Here is a 23,305-nt window from a genome sequence, read left to right on the forward strand (position 1 = left end):
TGTAATTAGGTCTGTATCCTCTGATTTTCAAGGTTTAGCCTTTGTCTTACATGTTCCAGTTGAGTACACATTCCCACCTAGGCTACTGCCCCACAAGTCATGCCCTCTAGTTACTCTAAATTTTCTTAACATTGTTCTTAACATTTTTATTTTGGCCTTATTTCATTTGTGTTCTCCACGGTATTCTAACAAGACAAAGAACTTGCCTCTTTTGTGTTGTAATGATTACAGTCATAAAGGTTATTGTTGTTCTTTTCAATGAACTTCAGAGCCTGTGAGGGCTTTTGAGGGGAAGATCACATACATTGCCTTGACGTCTTAGAGATTCTTTGAGGGGTCCCTAAGCTAGTCCCAAAATAGGGGTTTGACAAATCCATATTTTTGACAATTGAGCAGTTTCTGTATATAAAGAAGGCTGATGGTAAGTAGGGAAAAACATTTACCCAAAGGGGATTGTATTTTAGAAATATATTATTTTATTCATTAAAAAGGGGTCAAAAACAGGTACGAGACAAAAACAGAATATTTGTATAGTTTTGTTTGAATGCCTAAGAAGTATGGTTGTATTGTTTGTATATAGTGTAAATACCTGGGATAAAAATGAGCTATGTGCATGAAAACCATGAACAGAGTTAACAGAAAAGATCAACACAAGCAGTAGTGGCTATGCTCTGTAAAATGATTCAAACTATTTCACTATAAGAGTATTTTATTTTATTTTGATTGTTCTTGAGAAGAACATTTTGCTAAAGCATGACCTTATTGCAAATACTAAAAGGTAAAAAAGATACTGTATTTAGAGTTAGGAAAAAACCTGCAAAACTATCTAAAAACAAGTATGGTTATGTTTACATTTTTTGTTTTGGGCTACCAAGAATCTTTTGCCAATGGTGCCAAGTAATGTGAATGCTATATTGCTTCAGAAGAGTATTAAGTTAATCTTTGCAGAACAGATAATCATACAATGAAATACACACTAGCATTGAAGACCATAAAATCACAACTGGCCGAGAATCACAAATAAAGGTGCATACAGTATTGCAGAGGGAGAAATATTCCACAAACTTTTACGTCTCTCATGTCTCATCCGTAATCACAGTAACCTAAGCTTTTCTGCCATGACTAAACACTGGGGTTTGCTTGTCAAAACACGTTAATGCAACAACAACAAAAATACTCAAAATGTGTTTTATTTTATATGTACATTAGGGAGAGGAGTCTTGTTGTCTGTGTCTCTACGCAAGTTTGTACAGATCACAAAGATTGTATATGACAGCCTTGTCCATGCAAACCTCCACCATTCACTAGATTGGAAATGTCAAATGAGCTTACTTGAATTCGAAATGTTCAGAAATTTACAGAATCCTTGAATTGTGTCATCTGGCAGTGGAAGTGATTACTTCATTTTACTGACAACTTCGGATGTGTTAGCTCGCCGAGTTACCTAAGCTTTAGTTGACTAGGTTTGTCCTTCATGGGAAAACACCCAGGTTTATCTCCTACAATTGTCACACTATCAAACAGGTTGATAGTTTCACTGACCGTGATTAAAAGTGATCACATTACAGAATGGAGTGGAGGTCTACTTGAATAAGGCTGTCAAAGTCTGGACAAACCATAATCCTTGTCAAAACCTTTCTGGTCGTAGTGAAGGAAGAACATGTGTAGCATCTTTAGCTGAAATTCTTGAGTACCATTTGTGCTCACAATGACTCACAGAGGGGGATGCTGTTAGAGCAATTCCAGGTGCTAAACAGGTTGTGTCAATTGGACCACAAGTCATTAGTAAAGTTGACCAGTAGAACATCTTGACCCAGGTAAGGGTCAGTGAAGCAGTCAATGAGCCACAGTGAATGATCTGAAAACATGTCAATGAAAGACCACACACACTTGACACGTATCAAGTATCATTATCCACCTTTGATAAATAATATGCATCAGGTTTTATGGTAGGTAACTCGAAAGCAGTGCTGAAGTCGAGTATATTACAGTATTTGAATGGGAAAGCATGTTACATTCAGTATACTGTTCTAATGGTGTTTACTACTGGTCTGGAAGTGTGGGCTGGTGCTAAAAGTTTCTTGCAGCCAGAAAGTCTATTCTCCATCCAAGTGATCACGTGTATTATTCCAAAAAGGTGTTAGATCCATCCAACTAGCATTTCTGAATTGCGATCACAAATCACTTCCCTTTTGGGTTCATGCGAATTCATTAGGCTTACTGGGTATCTCTGGATTTGATTTGCTGTTTGTTAATCTGTTTGTGCTACTTTCACATATGTAAACCATGTTTTCAGTGTTTATGTAGAAAGTGCCTATTCATGTCCCAATCTCACAGAGCCCGTTTTAGAAAGCATGAAAAGTACCTAATGCAGAGATAGAAAGGTTTTGGAGAAGTATCTTCATCAGAATTCATAAGTCTTTAGGAAAACACTCTCACCAAGTACATGACATTACAACTGAAACCATCCCCAAACACACACCAAACTGTAATCGGATGACAGTGTTGCTCCCTTTTCAACCTAGTGTCACCACAGTATTACATTTCTGGTTTTGTCAACACGCTAAGCTTTTTTCTGCTTTGTTCTATTGGAACTGCCAGTTGAAACCATGAGGATTAGAAGTTCTAAATCGGATGTGGTTGATAGCCTTGCATTCATCATCCAGGTAGTGGTCAGAGTGAATCGGAGCTGATGCAATGCAGAGGCAACACGAGACAGTTTTCTTACGCTTGCATGGGTTAAATAGTTAACTGGTGACTGAAGTGCACCTAAAGCATGCTTATTTTTCTAGAATCGGTAGTCAGATAGACTTGTAAAAGACCTACTGTTCTGTAAAACGAAGAGAGTTGCTTGGATGCGTCGCAAAATTGAGAGAGAAGGGCATGTGATAGGAGGGCACAGTAGAACCCTAAATAAACAACCAATGTTTAATCAGCAGATTGACTGACAGCATTTCCATGGGGTAGCATGAGGATATGGGTTTTTTTCTACAGCAAGTTTCAACCTTTTCAACCTATTATTTCATTCATTTGCATCTTGACAGTGTGCTCCCAACTTCCAATTGGTAGTTCTAGTATACTAGACACTGACAGTATACTGCAAGTATTTTCAGTAGGCAAAACACACACATATACAGATAGATACCAGAGGGCAGTGCATACAGACAGAACAAGCATGCAGACATGTCAAGGTATATGTCTGACTGGTCTACTGATCTACAGAGATAGGGGAGACCTCATGTTGTTCTCCTGGCTGAAGGCTGGCTCACCTCCCATCTCTATTTTACTCAGGGTGTCAAAATGGGGAGGAGGAAACTAAGCAGGACACTAAGTTCACATCTGTAAGCTCTGCATTTTGACATTGGATACTGTATGTTTTTATCTTAGATGTTTGTAGTTAGAAAAATGAAATAAAAATACTACTGTGATCCTGAATACATATTTAAATATATTTCCTATCACAGAAGTAATCCTTTATTGCAACACCAGAGTAGCCAAACTTTATAATACAATACAAATTGTGTTCAAAATAATTACATTTCAAGAGACAAGTTAGCTATGTACTTTGGTACTGTAGTCTCAGAAGTACTTACTGTATCAATGAGATATGGTTTTAGGGAAATAGTGGAAATAACTGCAAATATTTAAGTGTGTTTGAATCAATGATTTTTAAATGGAAAGACAGGCACTTCTTTCAGATTATATTACTTTCATCACAACTGGGAGTCGGCCTTTCCTCCTCTTCCTTTGTCAATACACCCAATCTGAAGGTAGGCATATCAGGACAACAGCACAGACTCCATCTCACAACCTTTCCCACTTGTGGACACAGAGCAATAAGCATTATTTTGTGGAGACCTTTAGACCTAGTGAAGATAAAAATCGATTGGACACATGTAGTCGACTTACTCTTATGCAAATGCCAGTATTGCAAGACAAGCATTCAGTAATTTATGGACAGCAATTATATGGCACCCTTTACCCAACTGCACGTTTTCATCAATTCCAAATCAAGAAAAAAAATGGCCCTACTTTGTTTCAAAGTTGTGGGTCCTCGACACTTTGCATGTGAACTAGTGTTAGATCTACTTTCCTCTCCTCTATAGCCGTCTTTCTCTCTGTCTTTCCCTGTTATGTGACCCTATCTTTTTTTCCTTACCCTATAATTTCAACTCCTTATCGGTTCTCCTACTGTGTTTAGCTTATTCCTTAATCTCTCCCCTCTTTCTTGTTTGTAAGTTTTATTTTTGTAATTGTGCATGTACAAGCGTCACTGACTCGATGGATATGTTAAAAAAAGAGATTTCAGCTGCTGAAGCCATGCAAAACGTTTTGAAATTCCCTTAAAATATTGAAGATGTTTTCTGAATGCTTTATATTCTTTCTGCTGTAAAATAATAAAAAAAGAAAAAAATGAAGAAAACTCTAAAACAGTTTGATATTGTCTCATTTCTCCCTTCACGTTTTTGCAATGAGCTTTTCATTGTTAAAAAAAGTTAGTCGAATATTTTAGCGTTCGTGCAAATATAACTTTTTATTTGTATTTATTTATTTAAATCCAACTTACAGCCATTCACTTGTCCATGACACACAAACATCTTATCTGAGAAACATTTAACAGTTTACATTCTAACATTAATATTTTTAACATATGTGTGACATTGACCAGCCTAGAAAACTGGATCTAAAAAAAATACTGTAGTCCTCATTCTGCAGCATTTTTTATTATCTTCTTCAATATATAATCTGTACAGTACCATTACTGCCTTTGTACAGTGTGAGTGCCTTTTGTCTTTATCTGTCTGTGTGTGTGAAAGGGATAATTTAATAGTGCAAGTCCTGTCTATTAGTACTGGTCTGTTTTGACTGTTAAACACAGTACTTCCAGAAGCACTCAGAGTTTCCTCCCCTCTTCTTGAACTGTTTTCGAATCCCCAGGAAGCGACTGAAAGGACTTAAATGGTTGGATTTCTCCAAGAGGACCTGGAACAGAGGATCAGTTTTCGGTTATTTTCTCTGACTCTTAAAACAACAAAGCTAAATCCTGTAACTCACTTAAAAAATACTCACATCTCTTTGCATCTGCCTTGGAAGAAGTCCAGTTGTTCTAAGACCTGTGGAAGACAAGACACAGGCATGGTATGGATCATTATGTCTTCTGAATAATCTGTTAATGAATTTTGTTGATGAGTTCCTAATTTTCCAAACATATGGGTTTGCTGTGTTGTCTCTCAGTATTGTCTCTCACCATCTCTGTTGATCTCTCCAGATAAGAGGGAGGCGTATCTGAGACCAGGAGCCATCTGGGGAAGGTACATCTGCTCTGAGTAGGACAGCTCGTCTGGACTACCAGCCCCTCTATCCTCCACCGACACTGACATGGAAACACACAGGCAACATTAAATCGACACATGCAAACACACTGTGGTAAGTAAATAATGGTACAATTCAGCTATGCAATTACAAATAGCTAAGAATATTAGTTACAGTATGTATGTACAGACACCACCAATCACAACAATGTATTCAGTGATCATCTTACATTTTAATGATTAGACTATCAGTATTATAGTATCAAGCTCCTCTGTCTAGCGACTACCCTCACACCCTCTAACCAGCCCCCAACCTGTTGAGGTTGATGGTGACAACTCACCAGGTCCTGAGTAGGGCATCTCCGCAGACTCTGTGAGGGGATGGGCCAACAGCGGACCAGAAGCCACCAGCAGGAAGGTCCAAGACACAAACAGGTTCCACATCATCTCCACAGGGGGCAGGACAGAGTACAGCAGGGGCACACCAGTGGGTCTTGAAGGAGTCCCGAGAAGTCCTGCTGAGATCCAGAGATGGAAGTCTTCTCTCTGGTCACCTTCGATGGGTTATATACCCCATGGCTGTACCCCCTCCCCATCATCCCCACCATCCTTAACCGACCACATGTCACCGCCTCCCTGTCCATGATAAATCAACACCCTGACACACTGCTGAGTTATGGGCTCAGTGAAACAGACCTGCATTGTGAACTATGAGTCCGGGCCAGAGCTGTGTTTTACCAGCCTGAGGAATTGATTGACTATTTTTATTGACTGTTTAAATCGGACCTGACCAGATGTCTGAGATTCCGCCTCCTCAGACACCTCTGAAAGAGCAGGTGGAGTCATACAAATGACTGTTTTGCTTTGAATTAATCAACCTGCTCTATGACTCTTCAACCATATGAACTCACTCTGTGAACACACTCTTCAAAGCTCTTTCAGGGATCCTTCCAAACACGCCAGGTCACTAATAGGCAACTGTCAAGGATGAACTGAAAAGGATGAGCACAATTACACACTTTCTGGTACATTTGTCGGCATTTGGTTGGAGATTCTTGGTTCTTTTCTTTTCTTGTCTTCATGGACTAAGATGCTGATATTGAAAATCATAGATTTTTACAACTGCAGGCAGTTTGGTATTTGTTGTGAAATACAACAAACTAGTAGCAAACTTACTGATATTTATTGTCATACTCACATTTCAACAGAGTACTGGGACTGAAATGTCCAATGCAATATTTTAAATACTTGCATAGATGTAGTGATGGATGTCCAGTATATGAGAATTTATTATTGTTGCTTGCTATCCTCAAGGTACACTCTAGCACTTTCACACTTTCAAGTTGTTCAATTGTCATTTATTTAACTACATGCTCTTCTGGTTCTACCCATTGACATGTATTTGCTTTCCACAATGTATGGTTCATGTTTTGGCTACCCGCAATGTTTTTGGGGCTACCTCGTTGTTTATGATCATTGACCTATGCACTTTTTGTAAAGCTCTTTCTTGTAAGTCGCTTTGGATAAAAGTGTCTGCTAAATGAATACATGTACATTTAAATATGCCTATACAATTTTACAGTAAAAACCAGACCCCTTAATCGTCTGACATTTGGAGACTGTTTAATTCAGTGCAGAATTGGCCATGGGTCATTGAGTCAGTTTGATTGATGCACAAACACTTGAGTGGCCTTGTTCTGGCAAGATGTTATATCTGTGCTTTCACTTTTCCTTAGTCCTGCCATAAACTCTGCTTTATGTGTACGTCCATACAGGACAGACAGAGGAAGGACCGGGCTAGCTATTGGCCAGCAGGCTGCGCAGACAGGTGGGGGGAGCTCATTAGAAAGTAACATTTTGCCGTGTCCTACGTCAGGATGTTCATTTGTATATTTATTGGAGTTGTGACGTCCGTGTCCTACCTCCCGTATGATAATCTGGGTCAGAGAGGCGACGGTGACATTTACTTTATCTTTGGAAGGCCAGACAATCTGTTTTGTGGGTGTGTGTCACTATAAGCCATTCAAATTTATAGATAGCTTAGTCAAGGACCATCTCTTTAATCTTTTATAGGTATTAATAGAACAGATTTTACTATTTTGAATCTGGCCAGAACTCCACCATGCGCTGAGACGTTAGTTTAATCAAGCACCTGAACCAGAGAAAGCTTAGTTTCAGGTGGGGCAACAAATAGCTGAGACATACAATTGAATAGGTGAGAAATATGAGAACAGGATTTTAACATAAGAATATAACCCATTTATTGACCAAAAATAGTCTAAAGTTGGTGGTAATTAATATAAAATGCACAGCAGGGGTGGGGGGAATGTAAATGACTTCCTTAACACTTCCAATTTTCCTCTTAGTGTTGTTCTGGTTTATCTCTAAGGCCTACTTAAAATATCACAAGAGGCAAATCCCCTATTATTTGTGAATAGGATTTTCACAGGTTAACTAATACAGTCTCTCAGGTCCATCTCACGATTACCAAATACCAAGCTTTGCCCAAAGGGACCAGCAGAGGGCAGAAAATGACTGGGAATGAATGTGCTTTGGTAAACTTGTCTTTAGTGCAAGTGTGGTTTGGTCCAGGGACATAGGTTTCATTATACATGAAAACAGCAATCCATCCCCCCCATTTTGTATGAAGAAAATTATATTAATGGCTGCATCCTCATTAAAAAAAGCTGTCCCATCCAGATTTTAAAACAAATTTACGCCCCTGGTTTGGATCCACACTGTACACAACTGTCACTTAGCTACACTTACATTGTCGGTCAAAAGTTTCGAATGGGAAAATGTGTCCAAACTTTTGACTGGTACTGTATATCTTCCAAGGTATCACACTCACGACCTCAACAACTTCCTATTTATTCAGTGATAGATGTGTGGACAGACAGGGGTTCAGTCTCCACAGTGACACACAAGGGGTTTGTTTCCCCCAGAGTACTTTGCTAAACTCAGGGTCTATGGAGAGGATGATGTTCAGAAAGGATGAATGTGGCATAGTGGTTTGTTAGTGCAGACGTGTAGACGTTTAGACGTTTTCCTCGGGTCCTGCGAACTTCTATTGATAGGTCGTTCCCTTCCGTGGCCTTTGCCAGTCTCAATAAATGTTATTGATTGTCTACATAACACAATTGTCTTTGTAACAAAAGAGCAACTGTGGCTTGAACTTGTGTCCTTGTCCGAACGAGGGCGAGCTGATAACTGAGGCACGATCCAGAAACAGTTGTGGAAGCTTCACTAGACGAGTGAGAAGTTTGTCCGCGCTGGGTTACCCTACACTCCGTAGCTTTGCCTTATGCTTTGTCTCTTTGATGAACTGAGATAGTTTTAGATCTTAGTCGAAACGGATTGAATCGGACTTTTTTTGCTATCTTCGTGTGTCGAACTATGATGAATACTAGTAGTATTAAATACTTGACTGGATAAGGCTATGTAAAAAGAACAGACAACGCAAGTTGACACTTTACTGTCTTGTTTGCTCATGTGCATCAACAAACAACACTGCAGCGTACAACAGGTAGGTGACTAATCTAGTAAACTACTTTTTGAAACCGCAGTTTAATAAACTATACTTATTCCATGAATTTGACCAGAAATTCTTTGTAGGTTTTTATACAAAAGCTTTAGTTAGCCTAAAGAATTAGCCTTGACTACACACGTAGTTTTTCGACATTTTAGCACATCTAAATGTTTTGCATGAGGCGTTGGCAACATAATTTTCGATAGCTACTGTAGCTACCGTAACCATTGCCCTCTCATGCTGAATACAGTTTTGGAGATAGTCCTACCTACAAAGTCTTTGCTAGTAGGCAATCATTTTCAACAATCCTATAATAACCTTAAATTGACCCTGGCCCTCCATATAGTGACCAGAAGAGAAAACAATGTTTAAATGACATTCAGATTCAGAGTATAAAACAAAGTAACCGTTACTGTAATTCCATTATTTTCTGCAAGTGTGCCTACAGTGACTGTGTTGAGCGTGCTCTGGAAGGCTGTGTATCATGAGGCTCTGACCCTAGGAACAGCCATGACAGAGCTGGAGATCGATCAGTCCCACCTGCCGCGTGTACAGGAAGGTATACCAACTTACTCTTAATTCTCTAAACAAGTGCGTTGTCTTGTACATTTCCCTATTTATAATGTGTAACTCATTATTGCTCAATTGAACCATATAATTTTAGCATACCATAGTAAGCTGGCTAGTTACCACCTGTTACTAGTAGTATTGTAAGCGTAGTCATGTGGGTAGTGCTGGCTTTAACGTTAACCCCCCCCCCCCATGGAGCTCAGTAGTTCAGTAGTTTGCTTTGTCTAAAAAGGTGCAGGTTTGCCACAGAGTATTGTCATCTTGTCTTCCCGTCCTTCTGTTCCCTACCAGGGATTTTTTTTCCAACGGGGAAAACAGGTACTTGTGTTTTTTTAGCACAACATTAATACAGATTACCGCAGACAGACAGATATCTGTGTTGCTGTACAGACAGGTCAGAATAGTGCAGTCAGACTGGTCTAGTCATGCCAAGACCAAGGCTGACTGGCTGGTGTGTGTGTCCTGCATGCTGCTGATAAGGGCAAGGAATTTGATGGACATTCCAGATTAACACAGTAATTACTGTGTGAGGGGAAATATGGTGTCTCCGAGACATCACAATACACTGGGCTGGAAGGAATGAATTGAGTTTGTAGGTCACAGTGTGTTTGGTGGTTTAGCTGGTACCTCTGCATAAAAAGCTTAGGCTACTAATGAGCAAGACAGAAATTCACTAGGAGATAATTTTCCTTTACACTTTTGTTTTTCTAGACAAAGGACACACTGTGGTAGATAGTATTTCCAAGCTTCATTAAACAGGGCACATTCAGCGGACAAAGCGTGTATTAGACTACGTTGGACAGTTGTAGACTGCCTAATTAAACAACGTCAGCCTTCTATAATCTGTCTGATCAGTCTCTTTTTCCTCAAAATTGATTGTTTGTTAGGCTTATCTTTCCTTTTTCTTTTTGGTTTACCTAAACAAAAAAGAACAGTCAAGTTGTTTATCTAATATATCTAACTAGACCCGTTTATGATTCAATTTCCTGAAGTACAGTGATTCCCAAATCTGTACTTCTGGCCCAATTACAGCTTCCCCATCTTAAAGTCTCAGCCAAGTCAACAGGCTTTGTTTTCACTCCCCCTTATCTGTTCCTGTGTTTTTTCTTCCTCTGGCTGCTTTCCTGATATAGACTCGCCGAGGGGAATGCAGCTCCCTATGGAATGCCCCTCTTCCCCCTCTCCTCCCAATCCCAGTCACTCTATCACAGTGACCCAGAGAGTCCCACTGCCCTCCAACTTCCTCTCTTACTCCTACTTTCCTGCCCATCCATGATGTCTGTGTCCAACCCATGAGCTTGTGGCTCCTGTCATTTAAAAAACTCTAAAAACTGCACAGAGAGGAGAAGAAGGGTGGGGAAAGACTTAGTGGTAAGGTGGTAAGGAGTCAGAAACAGCAGTCCAGACCAGACCAGGGAGGGAGGAGGGAGGGAGGGTGTGTGGGTGGGTGGCTGGTGGGGATTTGAGCCTAAAATACAACCCTTGTCACTTTCTCCCACTCTCCCTCCTCCAGCTTCTTTGTCTGCCAGCCTCATACACGTTGCTACTGCCTCTGTTGCTTTGAAGCAGCCTTAGATAAGAGGGTGAGTGTATTTTTCTCACCAGTGGAGGCCTCTCACTCTTCGTTTGATGCATTTGCATTCACTTTCCACTCATTTTCATAGTAGTGATAGGCAGGAGATTTGCTCCTGACCACGCCTGATCAGGAACAACTTTGGGGATTGGTGACCCTCCAGTCCCAGTGGAGGAAGATTCATGAGAGGGAAGGTTTGTTATGGTCAGGAGGTCATGATACCCCTTCCAGCTCTCCAATCTGCACTTTGACCTAGTTTAGCCCCTCGAAGAGTCTCCACATTAAACCAATGTATTCATTTTCTCCATCATGCTATTCTCCATAATGTCCTTCTATGTCTCCGTATCTTTATTAATCCCATACTGTAATCCCACCCACCACTACCGGTACTCTAAATCATCTGCCACCCCAAGCTGCTGTTTTCAGCTAAAACTTTTCCTCCATATCCTCTTACTCGACAACCAAGACAGGGGGTAGTCAATGGCCAAGTAGTGTGTCAAGAGGCTTAGGATACCCTCTCTGAGATCCTGCAAGCATGCAGAGACAAAGCTTTCGTTTTTGCTGTGAGCCCAAAATGCCTCAGACGGCCTCTGCCATAGGAAACCTGTTTTAAACTCACTAAAACATTACCCACTGGCTTTAAACCTTCTCTACACTCCCCTGAGAGGGTAATTTGAGTTCCTGAAAACAAGTAAATCCACAATGCAGACACACCCGTCCATACAGCCTCTCCCACTCACTACTGCCCCCCCTCCTCGCCTGGGCCAACCAGCTCTGAGGCAGGGTGAATGGAGACGAGGCCTGCGTGTCATCCTGTCCCCAGATCTCTGCTGTCAGATTAGGGCCTAATCCCGGTTCCCACTACAGGCAGACTGGTCACACAGGGGCAGGTGGCTTATCCAGTTAGAGGCTCATGACAGGTGTTAGTGTTTGTGTTTCTGCTTTAGCAAGGGTAAACCTGCCTTTGAAGCCTCACACTCGTAAAACTGCAGGTCATTCTTTTGTGAAGGAAAAATCGCTTACTGTGAGGTTGGCCTTCCTCTATGGAGCTCCTACTGTAGACAAACTTCTCATCACAGACAAAATGAAACTAAATAGTTTTCTTGCAGACACACTTGAGTCACTTGGTTTTGCCCCTGGGCTTTGGAGGGACTCCCTCCCTTCCTTATTTACCAGAGAAGACAATGAGGAGCCATCCTCAGTTTGACTGGCTCTGTGACCTGTGTCTGCCTGTGTAAACCCAACATGGAAGGGCATTGGTAAGATGTAGGGAAGGGTAACATTTCCCTGCGTGTGTCTCAGGGGTCTAAACACAGAACTGTTAGTCTTTCAAACTGTCTAAAGAGGGCATTTGGAGTGGAAGCTAATAAGAGGCAGCTGTTTCTAGTCAGAGGAGAGCGTTTCCTCCAGCACACAGCCTAGTCAGGCCAGGCCTGGTGGATTCAGCGAATGGATTAGGAAGAAGCCTGGTGTTTGTCAGGTTCAGCTTCTGACTCCCTAGCCTGGCTGCCAGCCCAACTGAGCCCCGCCCACAACAAAAATTAGTCAGGAAGTTGGGTCTGGAGAACCTCGGTTGGGGAAAAACTATGTCCGCACAGGAGCTGTTCGGACCAATCAAATTGTCAGGGCGGGCTTTATACGATGATGGACAGATGATCAACAGTAACATAATCAACCACGTCACCAAAGAGCACTTGGGTTGAATTTGTTTTCAACAAACAACATATTACGTTGCTCTGATTGGTTGTAGGTCTATCCAATTAAACGAAGAGGCATTTGTTTTACGAGTTCGGTTGAAAAACACGCCCCATACTCACAGCCCAACAGAGGTTTCTCTGACTCATATTCTGACCAGAAAATTATGAGTATGACAACGTCAGGCTAGCCAACTGCTGTAGTGCCTTGCAAACTAGTTTCACTTTCTGCTTGCTTTAGCCCTTATTTTCTTTATATTGCTATTAAGAACTTCATGATAAATCATGTAGCAATTTGAAAACATTAAAGGAACAGCCTTGATATGGAATTGTTGTTCTTTCTGTCTGAGGAGAGAAGATAGTGAAGGAGCAGCTACAGTGATGCCATATGTCTGTCAAACAAACAATATTTATATTTTCCAGTGACTTGGCTCCATTAGTCTCCGAGTTTTTTTAAAACAGACACACTCACTCACACACACACTGAGCACACCACAGACATCCAGGCAGTTTGGGGCTTCCCCAAACACTTTAAAACAGCAAAACAAGCCAGCCACTTAGGGACTGTTAAGATAGAGGAGCAGATCAAAGATTGGAGGAATACTGTGGTCTCCACCTTCAGATTCAAACATGATCCCTTTCTAGAACTTAAAACAATCCTCTCAGCTTGAGGTCAGCCTGTGTTCCTTTGCTTAACAGAGGCTCCTCTGCACATCTGGGAACACTTTTACACAGTCTCACTTTCTTTTGTAATTTTTTTAATCTCTGTATCTATATCAGCCTCCCTCCCTCTCTGTGTTTCCCCTCTATGTATCTTTCTCTCTCTGCTCTCCCTGTCTGTAGAAGCTTTAGGGCTGGCTGGGGGAGGGTGTGTAAAATGATAGGGGATATTACCCTTTTCAGCAGGTGGTCAAGGGGTGGTGAATGTCAGTCTCTGGGCCAGGGGAGATGCCTCTGGGGGCTAGAGTAGGACCCTGCCCCAGGGGTGATTGATATGAGGGGGCAGGGGTCACTGATGTGTAGAGGCTCCTGTGGGAAGGCCGGGGGCCCCTGGCAGACTGAGAGACAGGCATTAAGGATAGACCCACGGACTGCTATCTTCAACCTTTTACTCCACTCTGCATGTGACAGTATGTCTTAGGTAGATATTGAGATCCACCCTCTTCTTGTGTATTTGGCTGTGTAAGGAGATTGACCTGATTGTTGAGCAGTATGTGGCTAGTCCTGCTGTGGAGAAGGGACAGTAGAGGCCCAATGGGACCCAGCTTTCTGTCAAGACACACACACACACACAATACACATATAAGTATACCCTCACACACACATTGATTTGTGCTCTCCAGACTGCAGCTGCTGTCGCAATTACAGACAGGCTGGTCCACTGAGACTAACCCTTTGCCCTCCAGACATGGAGCTCAGACTCTGGTCTGGAATTACAGTAATAGATGTACCCTGGCGGGATGGCTGCAACAGCTTCCACCCTCCTCAGATGTGGTTCTAGTTTATGGATAATTCACTGTTGTTAAAATTGTTAAAACAAATATAGAGTTTACTGTGTGTGTGTGCCTGTGTGTCAGTCTGAACTCTTCTAGCTCTTCCACCATGTGCCATGGCTCTACATTCTTCTGTTCTTAGGAAGAGCGCAGTGCCCTGCCAAAAGCATGGGCGTTCTGCCGTGCCCACGCCAGTGTGCTTTCAGCTCTGCCCATCCTTAGCCTCATCTCTCCTTAGTCAGGGTAACAGGGGCCCAGGCCAGTCACTGAACATGCTCACGATTAGTCATCCCTTTTCTGTTGTCAAATCAAACAATGACAACTGCATATTACTGGGCGTGTGTATCTGGGTGTGTCTCTGACAGTTCATTCCCCCTGTTCCTCCTCGTCCTTCAGTGTGCCAGTGTTTTGCAGTGCTGGAGGATGGTGCCTTGGCACACAACTTGCAGGAGCAGGAGAGTAAGTACGGGGTCACATGACCCTCCCCAGGCTCCTGACACACGGTACTTGTACGTGGGTCCACACCACGTCCTGTCTGATCCGCTCCCGTCCTCTGTCCCAGTTGAGCAATACTACACCACCAACATCCAGAAGAACCAGCTGGTGCAGAATGACATTCGCATCGCTAAGAGACTCCAGGACGAGGAGGAGGAGCAAAGAGCCCAGCAGAGAGCCAGGCTCAGCCAGGCAACGAGACGACTGTGAGACACGCACTGTACACGCTGACGCTCCACCTCTCTCTCTCTCTCTCTCGCTCTCTCTCTATCTCTCTATCTCGCTCGCTCTTTCCAACATGTGAAATATTGTGCTCTTCTCTCCTGTACACATTCATTTCACCCTGTCTGTTTTCACAATCATGACAGACTCCACAAACATTCCAGTGCTGTGTAAACTTTGTGAGAGCTCATGGCTCCTTGGTTGTGGCATGCTCCACTCTACTGTACTCTACTGTAAACAAACCAGCTTGCTCTTCTGTCTCCTCATTGCCCTCTGTGTGTGTGTGTGTGTGTGTGTGTGTAGTGAGGAGCAGGACTCTGAGTACGCCCGTAGGATCCAGGAGGAGATCCAGAGGTGTGCTGACGAGGAGGCTTACAGGAGGGAGCAGGAGGACGAGGTGAGAGGACAGACAGCGCCCCGGGGGGCTCACCGTGGTTTCACCAATGACCACGCAAGCATTGAGCTGATGACATTCTCCTGAGCTGACAGTGCGCCACTGTGCCCGCCTGGGTGCAAAGAGACGCACGCCTCCCCTCCCTAATGAGCGAGGGGGCCTAATGAGCGAGGTCACAGAGTAGCACAGCTGTGTTGAGGGACTCGTACGCCCCGCCCGTGCCTGCACTGTCAGAGGGCAGAGATGGAGTCCACGTACGAGCACTTTGTCCAGACCGGACAGGACGGGCGAGCAGTGATGGGACTCCAGATCTGCTTCCTTTCCCTGCTTCCTCCCCGTCCTCCCGCCCCCCCACCCCTTCCCTCAGCCCCCCCTTCCCCACTCAAGGTTAGCTTGAGGAGAGGCGGGCTTCATAGAACTCATTAACATCTGAATTACCCGACGTATCAAATCAGGCCGTGCCAATTCGCCCATCAGGGTTAAGGTTAAGACGGCTGCAAACGTTGTCACCAGAAAAGGCTCTACACAAGAGCCGCTCTCTATTTTCACCATCATCCATAACAGCTGGCCTTTCTCTCTAAAGGAACTTCTTTGTGCAGTAATGGTTGTCTTAAGCGTTTTAGCCCCCCTCCCTCCCAGTAGTAAATAAACTGTGGTCCTGACCTGGAATAAGGAGCTCACTCAGACATTTCCCATCCATCACCTCTCAGACCCGTCCCTACTGTGCACACAGAAGCTAGCCATTGTACACACACTGTGTATGTATGTGTGTGAGTGTGTGTGTGAGTGTGCAAGAGAAAGGGAGATAATAGACTGAAGTGAAATAGTCCTCGAGCTGCTCCGTATAAATCTATAGGGAAGGACGCCAACCCTGCTGCCAAACCTCCCAGGAGGCCAGACAAGAGTGGACCAGGATAATATTTTCCCTCTAATGGACTCTGCCTCAGTATGGCTCCTTCATAAAGGCTCCTTGTTTGGGAAGTGTGAGGTCACAGAGGGACTAGCGTGGGGCCCAGGGTGTTCACCATGTTCATCTGGGGGGACTAGGGTGGAGGCCAGGGTGTTCACCATGTTCATCTGGGGGGACTAGGGAGGAGGCCAGGGTGGAGCACGGGCTATGTTTGGGCTAGACTGGCCTAAGAACAGTTGCTGTGGGACTTGAACCTGTGTTTCAGTGGTGTTGTTGGTGAATGGAGGCCCCTGACTGGAAGCATTGTTCTAGGGTTTCTGCTGAAAATGAGAAGCACAGTATGTGGAAAAAGATTAAGCATGTGCATTAATTGAATTTGAAGCGGCACACTTATATTAATTCCTCATTGGCAGTAATAGTCTGTCATCTGCTGAATCTTCACACTCAGCTAAATGAACCTGCTATTTTCAAAGACATCTGGGATGTTGAATGTAATGAGGAGCTTCCTCTCTACAGCAAACTCACCTTTCTAGCAGACTGGCTGATCTGTGATGTTGATTAAATATTGTCCTCCCTGCAGACTGTCTCTCTAATTATGAAGCAGAAGGCGCCAGGCTGTGCCTGCCTAAATGCCAGATCCCCATGGCACTCTGGGAGCTAACCTGCCATGTCAAGCTGCTAATTGTCTGCTGATGCTGGCAAAGCTAGCAAGGCACTCTGTGTTAACAGCAAGAGGAGCTGTGTTTGCCTTTATGGACCTTATTAAATCGTGCTCTTCCTCTCATTAGAAATATCACTGAACTGATAGGACTCTCCAAGCCTGTTGGGTCATTATCAGGATTAGCCACAAGTGGAAGGTTGCCTCAGATCCCAACTCCCTTTATTATGAAACCCAGTAGATAGGTGCGTGTGTGTGCGTGTGTGTGCTGGGGAAATATTGCGGAGGGAGTGGAGGCCTGCGAGTCCTGGTACGGGCTGGCAGGACTCCATGACAAGGTGTTGGTCAAAGAGACACAGTCCACTCTGCCTCTCTGTTAGGAGCTCAGCACGTTTTCCAAACCAAAGCCCAGGCATAGGGAGATGAAAGGCTGTCTCTCTCCCGCCCTCTCTCTCCCTCCCTCCGCCCCTGGCCTACATGGCCCCTTAGTTTCCATTGAGTCAGCCCGAGGCCTGCCTGAAATAACAAGCCCAGCTTGGCCACCTGGAGCAGGCTTTGTGCTGCTACTGTGGGCCTGCCAGAGCTCCCCACAAAGCCACTGGAACTGGAACTCACCCAGCGGGATGCTGCCCACACACACACACAATACTGCATGCCCACTCATGCTGCCCAACACACACACACACACAAACACAATACTGCATGCTCACTCATGCTGCCCAACACACACACACAAACACAATACTGCATGCTCACTCATGCTGCCCAACACACACACACACACACACAATACTGCATGCTCACTCATGCTGCCTCTTCAAATGCCTTTACATGTCAATAGAGTCAATGTCAATTTTAGAAGTTTAAAAGGTTGTTGTCTTAATCCCATCCTGGTTGAACTACTGAGGTATGTCATGGTGATATAGTCCACCATAATCAATGGGGTGGTGTTTGTAGTGACAAATGCTGCAGCGAGTCTTTACATTTACCATGGCTGACACTCCCAAGCCTTCCAGCCAGTCTAGCCACTGATGTATAAAACATAGACAAGCCAGTTATCTGTGGTTTCACTGTTGTATCATTCTTTGTTCTCTCCATGTTTTTGTGGTGTTTAACTACTTTGTTGGATCATGGTTAGTCTGATACTGACACCTTGTGGTCTAAATTGGTACTCCATATTGCACTCCAATAGCATGGCACAGATGTAGCATGGAAATGCATGCTAGACTGTCTACATTTAAATTTCCATTCCAATCATGAGTCTTTTTTTCCTACAGGAAATAGCTAAACGGATCCAGGAAGAGGAGGAGCACAGAGTGAGGCAAAGGAGCAGTGTGCAGGAGAGCTTTAGTGAAGGTAAAAGGACACAAATCATTTATCCTTTCTGTTGTGTCCTTATAATTCATTTATTTAGTGATTCCTGTATGTTGTAGAGGCATTTGTTGATGAATTGATTGTGTTGCACTCGCTGTCATTAGCTTTTCTAATCTTAATGGTTTTACGATCTGGGATCTCCCTAAATGGTTGTGGGACTTTTTCTGGTATCTATTTGTCTTCCACGATTAGCAGAACTAAACGGGTGGAGTGTACCATTTTAGAAAAATTCCATCTTGACAGCACTAAATCAAGCCTTAGAGAATGGAGCGTGCATCCAAAGTTAATGGTGAACCTGCCAAACAAGTTCCATCTCTTCAATCTCCTGGGCATCTTTACCTTTCGACGCTAATACTTCAGAGGACTAGCTGGTCTATGTGACGCTGGTCATTGGTGCTAGACAGACCTTAACGCTTGCTGGGCTCCTCTCTAACTCTGCATGAGTGTCTTGATTGTGTGCAGCTGTGCATGCTTTTCCTGTGTCTCCACACAGCCCTCAGGCAGCCTTGCTGTCACAGCTGTATGCCCTGGGATCAGTCAGGCATAGCGCTCTCTGGCTCACTGCTTGCTGTGTTTCCTCCCCAAGCATGTATGTTCCTGAACGTGTGTGTGTGTGTGTGTGTTGACCCATACCATGTGTTCTGCCTTTCAGCCAGCAAATACTGCACTTTGTCTGTGTAAAACACTAACTCCCTCATCAAGCCTCCCTGCTTTTGTGTTTGCATGTTTGGCTTAACTAAAGAGGGTGCCAGCGACCCTGCCTCAGCATCCCCACGCCAGCGCCCCCTCTCCAGCCCGCCCCGCACAGGGCAGCACCAGCCGCCCTCCGCCAGCAGGTGGCAGTCTTCTACCTCTCACACACACTCACACTCTACGGCGCTTTGGGCTGACTCGCCCAGACCAGCAGAGGCCCAGAACAACAGAATATTCAGGTCAAACAATGACCACACAGCCTCGTTTAGGCGAATCAGGAATGACCTTAGAGAGCCCGGCTACCTGAGTGATCTGACGGCCTCTGAGGATACAGACACAGTCATCCCTGCACAACTCACCTCCAGAGCCCTCAGACCGGAGAAACGTCTCAACACTGCCAGCAGGGCCCACCAGGATCGTCTGCACGACCCAGGGCAGAGGGACTGCAGGGGTCTGCAGGACAGCTTCAGAGGGAAGCGTAGGGCCTGGGGGGACTGGGAGGGGGTCAGGGGGGATCTGGAAGGGGGTAGGAGAGATGTGGAGGAGATGGGAGAGAGTCAGGGGGGATGGGGGCACAGAAGGGACAATGAGGCGGGTGACAGCAGTTATGAGTCACACGGGATGAGAGGGCGGTCCCGTCATAGCGGTGACTTGGCCAGGAGAGTGAATGGAGATGAGGCCAGAGACACTGATGAAGTCAGAGACGGAGGCAGTCTCAGAGACAGAGATGGAGGCAGTCTCAGAGACGGAGGCGTTGAAAGGGACAGAGACGGAGGGAGGAGCTGGACCTACAGAGAGGGATCAGACAGACGCGTCCACTTTCAGGATCAGTCGAAGCGCTGCCACAGTTACCACGGCGACCGCAGCAGCCGAGTGTGGGAGATGCTCGGACAGGTCCTGAGAGAGAGGGGCGTGGCTGTGAGATTCCAGAGTGGGTCACTGCAGGTCAGGCGTCAGGCAAGGGACAGCCTGGTGCTTGATGGGAGTGATGTCTCATATAGTGACACCCAATCACAACAGAGGGTTTTCCAGAGGGCCACACCCAGCAGGCGCAGTTACCATGGTGATGGAAGGGAAAGGAGAAAACCGTCACACAGGGGGGAGAGAGACGGAGGTTCTGGAGGAGGCCCCACCGGGGACCATGACAACACTCCGAGAGAGGAGCATTGTGGGCCAGAGTTCTGGGAGGAAGAGCAGAGTTGGGGCGGGATCAGAGAGAGAAGCGGAAGCCAGAGGAGGAGGAGAGACGGGGCCCGCTCAGGGAGGCCAGAGGAGAAGCCAGAGGAGAGGCCAGAGGAGAGGCCGCAGGGCAGGCGGGACCTGAACGAGCACACAGTCAGGAGAAGTGTGAGTGAACGCTGGCATGGGCACAAGGAGGAGGAGGAGGAAGCGTACTGCTCAGAGGAGGAGCAGGAGAGGAGGGAGGAGAGGCCCCGGAGCCTCGCAGTGCAGCGCAGCCAAAGCTTCTGCAGCCGAGGCGCCTCAACCAGGGCTAGGGCCAGGCACGGCGGAGCAGGTAACGCCCCCTAGCGGCAGCATCTCAGACCTGCAGGGTGGGAGCAGCAGCTGCCCAAGCTGCCGTCCTCCACCTCTCTCTCTGTGTACGTCTGCTCCTCTCATCTTCCCTCAATCATCAATCAACTCTGGAGAATCTTCAGTTCTCATCTGGCTTTCTGTTTAGGGGACTCCGAAAGGGTATTTTTCTCCTGTGGTGTTTTGTATTTATTTAAACGTTTTGACTGTTGTTGAAATGATGTTGAAATGAGGGGTTTCAAATTCATCATCCTTATCTTCTTTGCCTTTCGTCTCTTTAGAAAGTAGCAGGTGTTCTATCAACTGTTTTCTTTGTCATCTTCATATTCTTTTATGTCTACATGTAATTCCATCTTAAATTGTCTTGATTGTTTCTTTTGAGCAAAGTCCCCCTGTCCATAAGAGTATGTCATACATTGCCTCGTCATAGTATTACTGGGGCCAGAACTTTTCTTGGTCACTCGCTGTGTTCGGAAAAACCCTTGGCTGACCATGAATCACTTCAAACCACGCTCATCAGATCCCATATTCCCTTATGGGATCTCATTCTACCTTGATCCCCACAGGGGCGGGGCTGAAGCCTGAGGGGGCGTGTCTGGATATGGGGGAGCTGCAGCAGGTGCTGTTGGATGAGGAGCTGGCCCGCAGGCTGCAGGAAGAGGAGGAGAGACTGCTCAGGGGGGTGAGGGGAAACACTGCTACCTCCTTACTTTACTATGCACCATCAGGCCTTTCCCCTGGAGGGTGGAAGGCACAATGTCAAGTCAACTTACTTAAGCTATTTATATAAATAAATATATAATAATAATAAACATTATTGAAAATGTTGTTAGTCTGGCTACATTAACTGGAGTTGTTCATAGAGTCCCCAGCCTACACCCTCTCCACTTAACTCTTACCCAGAAGGAGACTTCAGAGTTGCACAAGTGGCTCAGGATGAGGTATGAAAACAAGTTAGTGAGCCATTAGATTATCATCTCAGTCAGTTGCTCAAACGAGAAACAAACTCACAACCTTTTGTTGCCTGTCTTCCAGGAAATTGCCCGCTTCATGCAGAAGCAGGAAATGAAATCAAAGCGCCAGTCACGTGAGCTGGATGTGTCCGAGTCATGGCGTGGTCCCAGAGAGCCGTCCCACCCCCAAGACAGGAGACCACCCAGGGAGAGACAGGTACCAGCCTGGAAGCTCAACATGTCACACTAAATTAACAACCATTTACATTACATGGATTCATTTAGCAGACACTTTTATCCAAAGCGACTTCCAAGAGAGAGCTTTACAAAATTGAATAGGTCACTGATCATAACAATGAGATTGCGGGTTGCCAAAACATGAGCACACATTGTGAAAAAAACAAATAAGTGCCAAAGGGAAAAAACATATAAGCATGCAGTTAAACAGGTTACAATTTGTACAAACATTTGTTGTAATTTCCACTTCATCCTATTCATCCTTGTCCAGTAGTTGTGGCTAAAGTGTTTGTGTTGACTGATCCCATCCCTCCAGAGAGAGAGACTGGACTCTGAGGGTTTTCCTTCTCCCAGTGAGGACTGCTCCCCAGACCAGCAGCCTCCCAGCCCCACCTCTACCGGCCTGTAAGTCTCTGCTGACGCTCATGGATGGCCAGATGGGCTACAAGTTAGACAGCTATTTTAGCATTGCAATGGGGCATTCAAATGTTTTATTTTAAACAACTTGTTAATGTTTTCGTAGACAAGCCTTTCCAATCCGAAATATTGCTGAGGAACTGGACCCAACCTTCAAGGCCAAGAGGCAGAGCAAAGACAGCCTCCGCGAGGGACAGACCATCTCAGGTAGCAGCATATTAGCCTGTCATAGAGCCAGACACACATGTTTCTGTACAGAGCTCATTAAAAACAGGAACTTATCTATCAATAGGCTCCCCAGCCTGTCAGTCACCTCCCGTCCCTCACTCTGGTCGACACGACTTCCTGGAGGAGCCTGCCTTCATCCCGCCCACCAAGCGGCACAGTGACAAATCAGGATGCATTAAACCCAAAGAAAAGAAGAACTGCAAGCAGCAGTGACAGGAGAACCTCGAAGCACAATGATCATCTTTAGAGAACAGCTCTACTAAACAGCCAGTCCACCACTCTGGCTGGCGGCAGTTAGACTTTCTCTGCTGAAGACCTATCTCACTTAGATGTCCCAAGTAGCACTTTAAATGAACTTTAAAATTGATTAACTGGTTTACAAATCATAGCATGTACTGTAGCTCTGGTTAGGGCTCCTAATCCAGTAGTGTTCAAAAGGGAACAATGACAGTTGAACTGACCATGGATCTTCAGACCATGGTGTTTGTGAGAGAACATTGATGTCAATCACTACCAGTTGTGTTAATTACTTTTATTTGTTGTTTGGGAGACATGGGAGATACTCTGCTTCACTCTTGGCTGCACAGCACGCTTCTAAGCACTCCAGATGATGGGCCTATACAGTGCAAACAGTCCCCCTGTTTGTCTGTCAGAAAACAGACAGGTCAGACAGGCATCCAGTATACTAACCATGTCATATAATACCCATGCATGCTATCGTAGAGATTTACTTCACTGAAGTGACAAGCTAAAACAGGCCCCTATTTCACTTTCGTATGTGATCAGATGTGCTGTAATTATAAATAATGACTCGGGACTGTAAATATTCTTGTATGCCTCTAGAAACTGCAGCGTTTCCACAACTCATCATGCAAGTACAGTAACATGAATCATTTACAGCTCACTAATAACTGTTTTGCGCGAGCTACAACTTCAGATACTGCTTGAGACACTGAGACAATAAAGAGAGATACTTGAGATTCTGACACAAAAAAGTGAATCTTTCTTGTCAGCTTTTTA

The 23,305-nt window shown here is 44.8% G+C and overlaps 2 protein-coding genes across 3 annotated transcripts; one reads left to right on the forward strand and one right to left on the reverse strand.

Moving 5' to 3' along the window:
- Positions 1 to 4,679: 4,679 nt before the first annotated feature.
- Positions 4,680 to 5,847, reverse strand: LOC124480923 (urotensin-2-like). The gene is made up of 4 exons (XM_047040599.1): positions 5,654 to 5,847; positions 5,249 to 5,374; positions 5,071 to 5,114; positions 4,680 to 4,983 (listed from the first exon to the last, which is right to left on the reverse strand). The coding sequence occupies exons 1-4, from the start codon at positions 5,757 to 5,759 to the stop codon at positions 4,870 to 4,872; spliced, it is 390 nt and encodes a 129-aa protein (XP_046896555.1). The 5' UTR covers positions 5,760 to 5,847; the 3' UTR covers positions 4,680 to 4,869.
- Positions 5,848 to 8,300: 2,453 nt separating this feature from the next.
- ccdc187 (coiled-coil domain containing 187) lies at positions 8,301 to 23,280 on the forward strand. 2 transcript variants are annotated; one of them, XM_047040122.1, is made up of 13 exons: positions 8,301 to 8,838; positions 9,279 to 9,400; positions 14,568 to 14,630; positions 14,734 to 14,872; positions 15,192 to 15,285; positions 18,128 to 18,206; positions 18,967 to 20,433; positions 21,017 to 21,132; positions 21,314 to 21,391; positions 21,486 to 21,620; positions 21,957 to 22,045; positions 22,164 to 22,267; positions 22,350 to 23,280. In XM_047040122.1, the coding sequence occupies exons 2-13, from the start codon at positions 9,352 to 9,354 to the stop codon at positions 22,496 to 22,498; spliced, it is 2,562 nt and encodes an 853-aa protein (XP_046896078.1). In that variant the 5' UTR covers positions 8,301 to 8,838; positions 9,279 to 9,351; the 3' UTR covers positions 22,499 to 23,280. The 2 variants fall into 2 exon arrangements, with proteins under 2 accessions (XP_046896078.1, XP_046896079.1); XM_047040123.1 differs by having other exon boundaries at positions 8,303 to 8,838; positions 22,164 to 22,264.
- The last annotated feature ends 25 nt before the right edge of the window (positions 23,281 to 23,305 follow it).

Source organism: Hypomesus transpacificus, chromosome 18 (assembly GCF_021917145.1).
Source record: "Hypomesus transpacificus isolate Combined female chromosome 18, fHypTra1, whole genome shotgun sequence".
Classification (NCBI taxonomy): Eukaryota; Metazoa; Chordata; class Actinopteri; order Osmeriformes; family Osmeridae; genus Hypomesus; species Hypomesus transpacificus.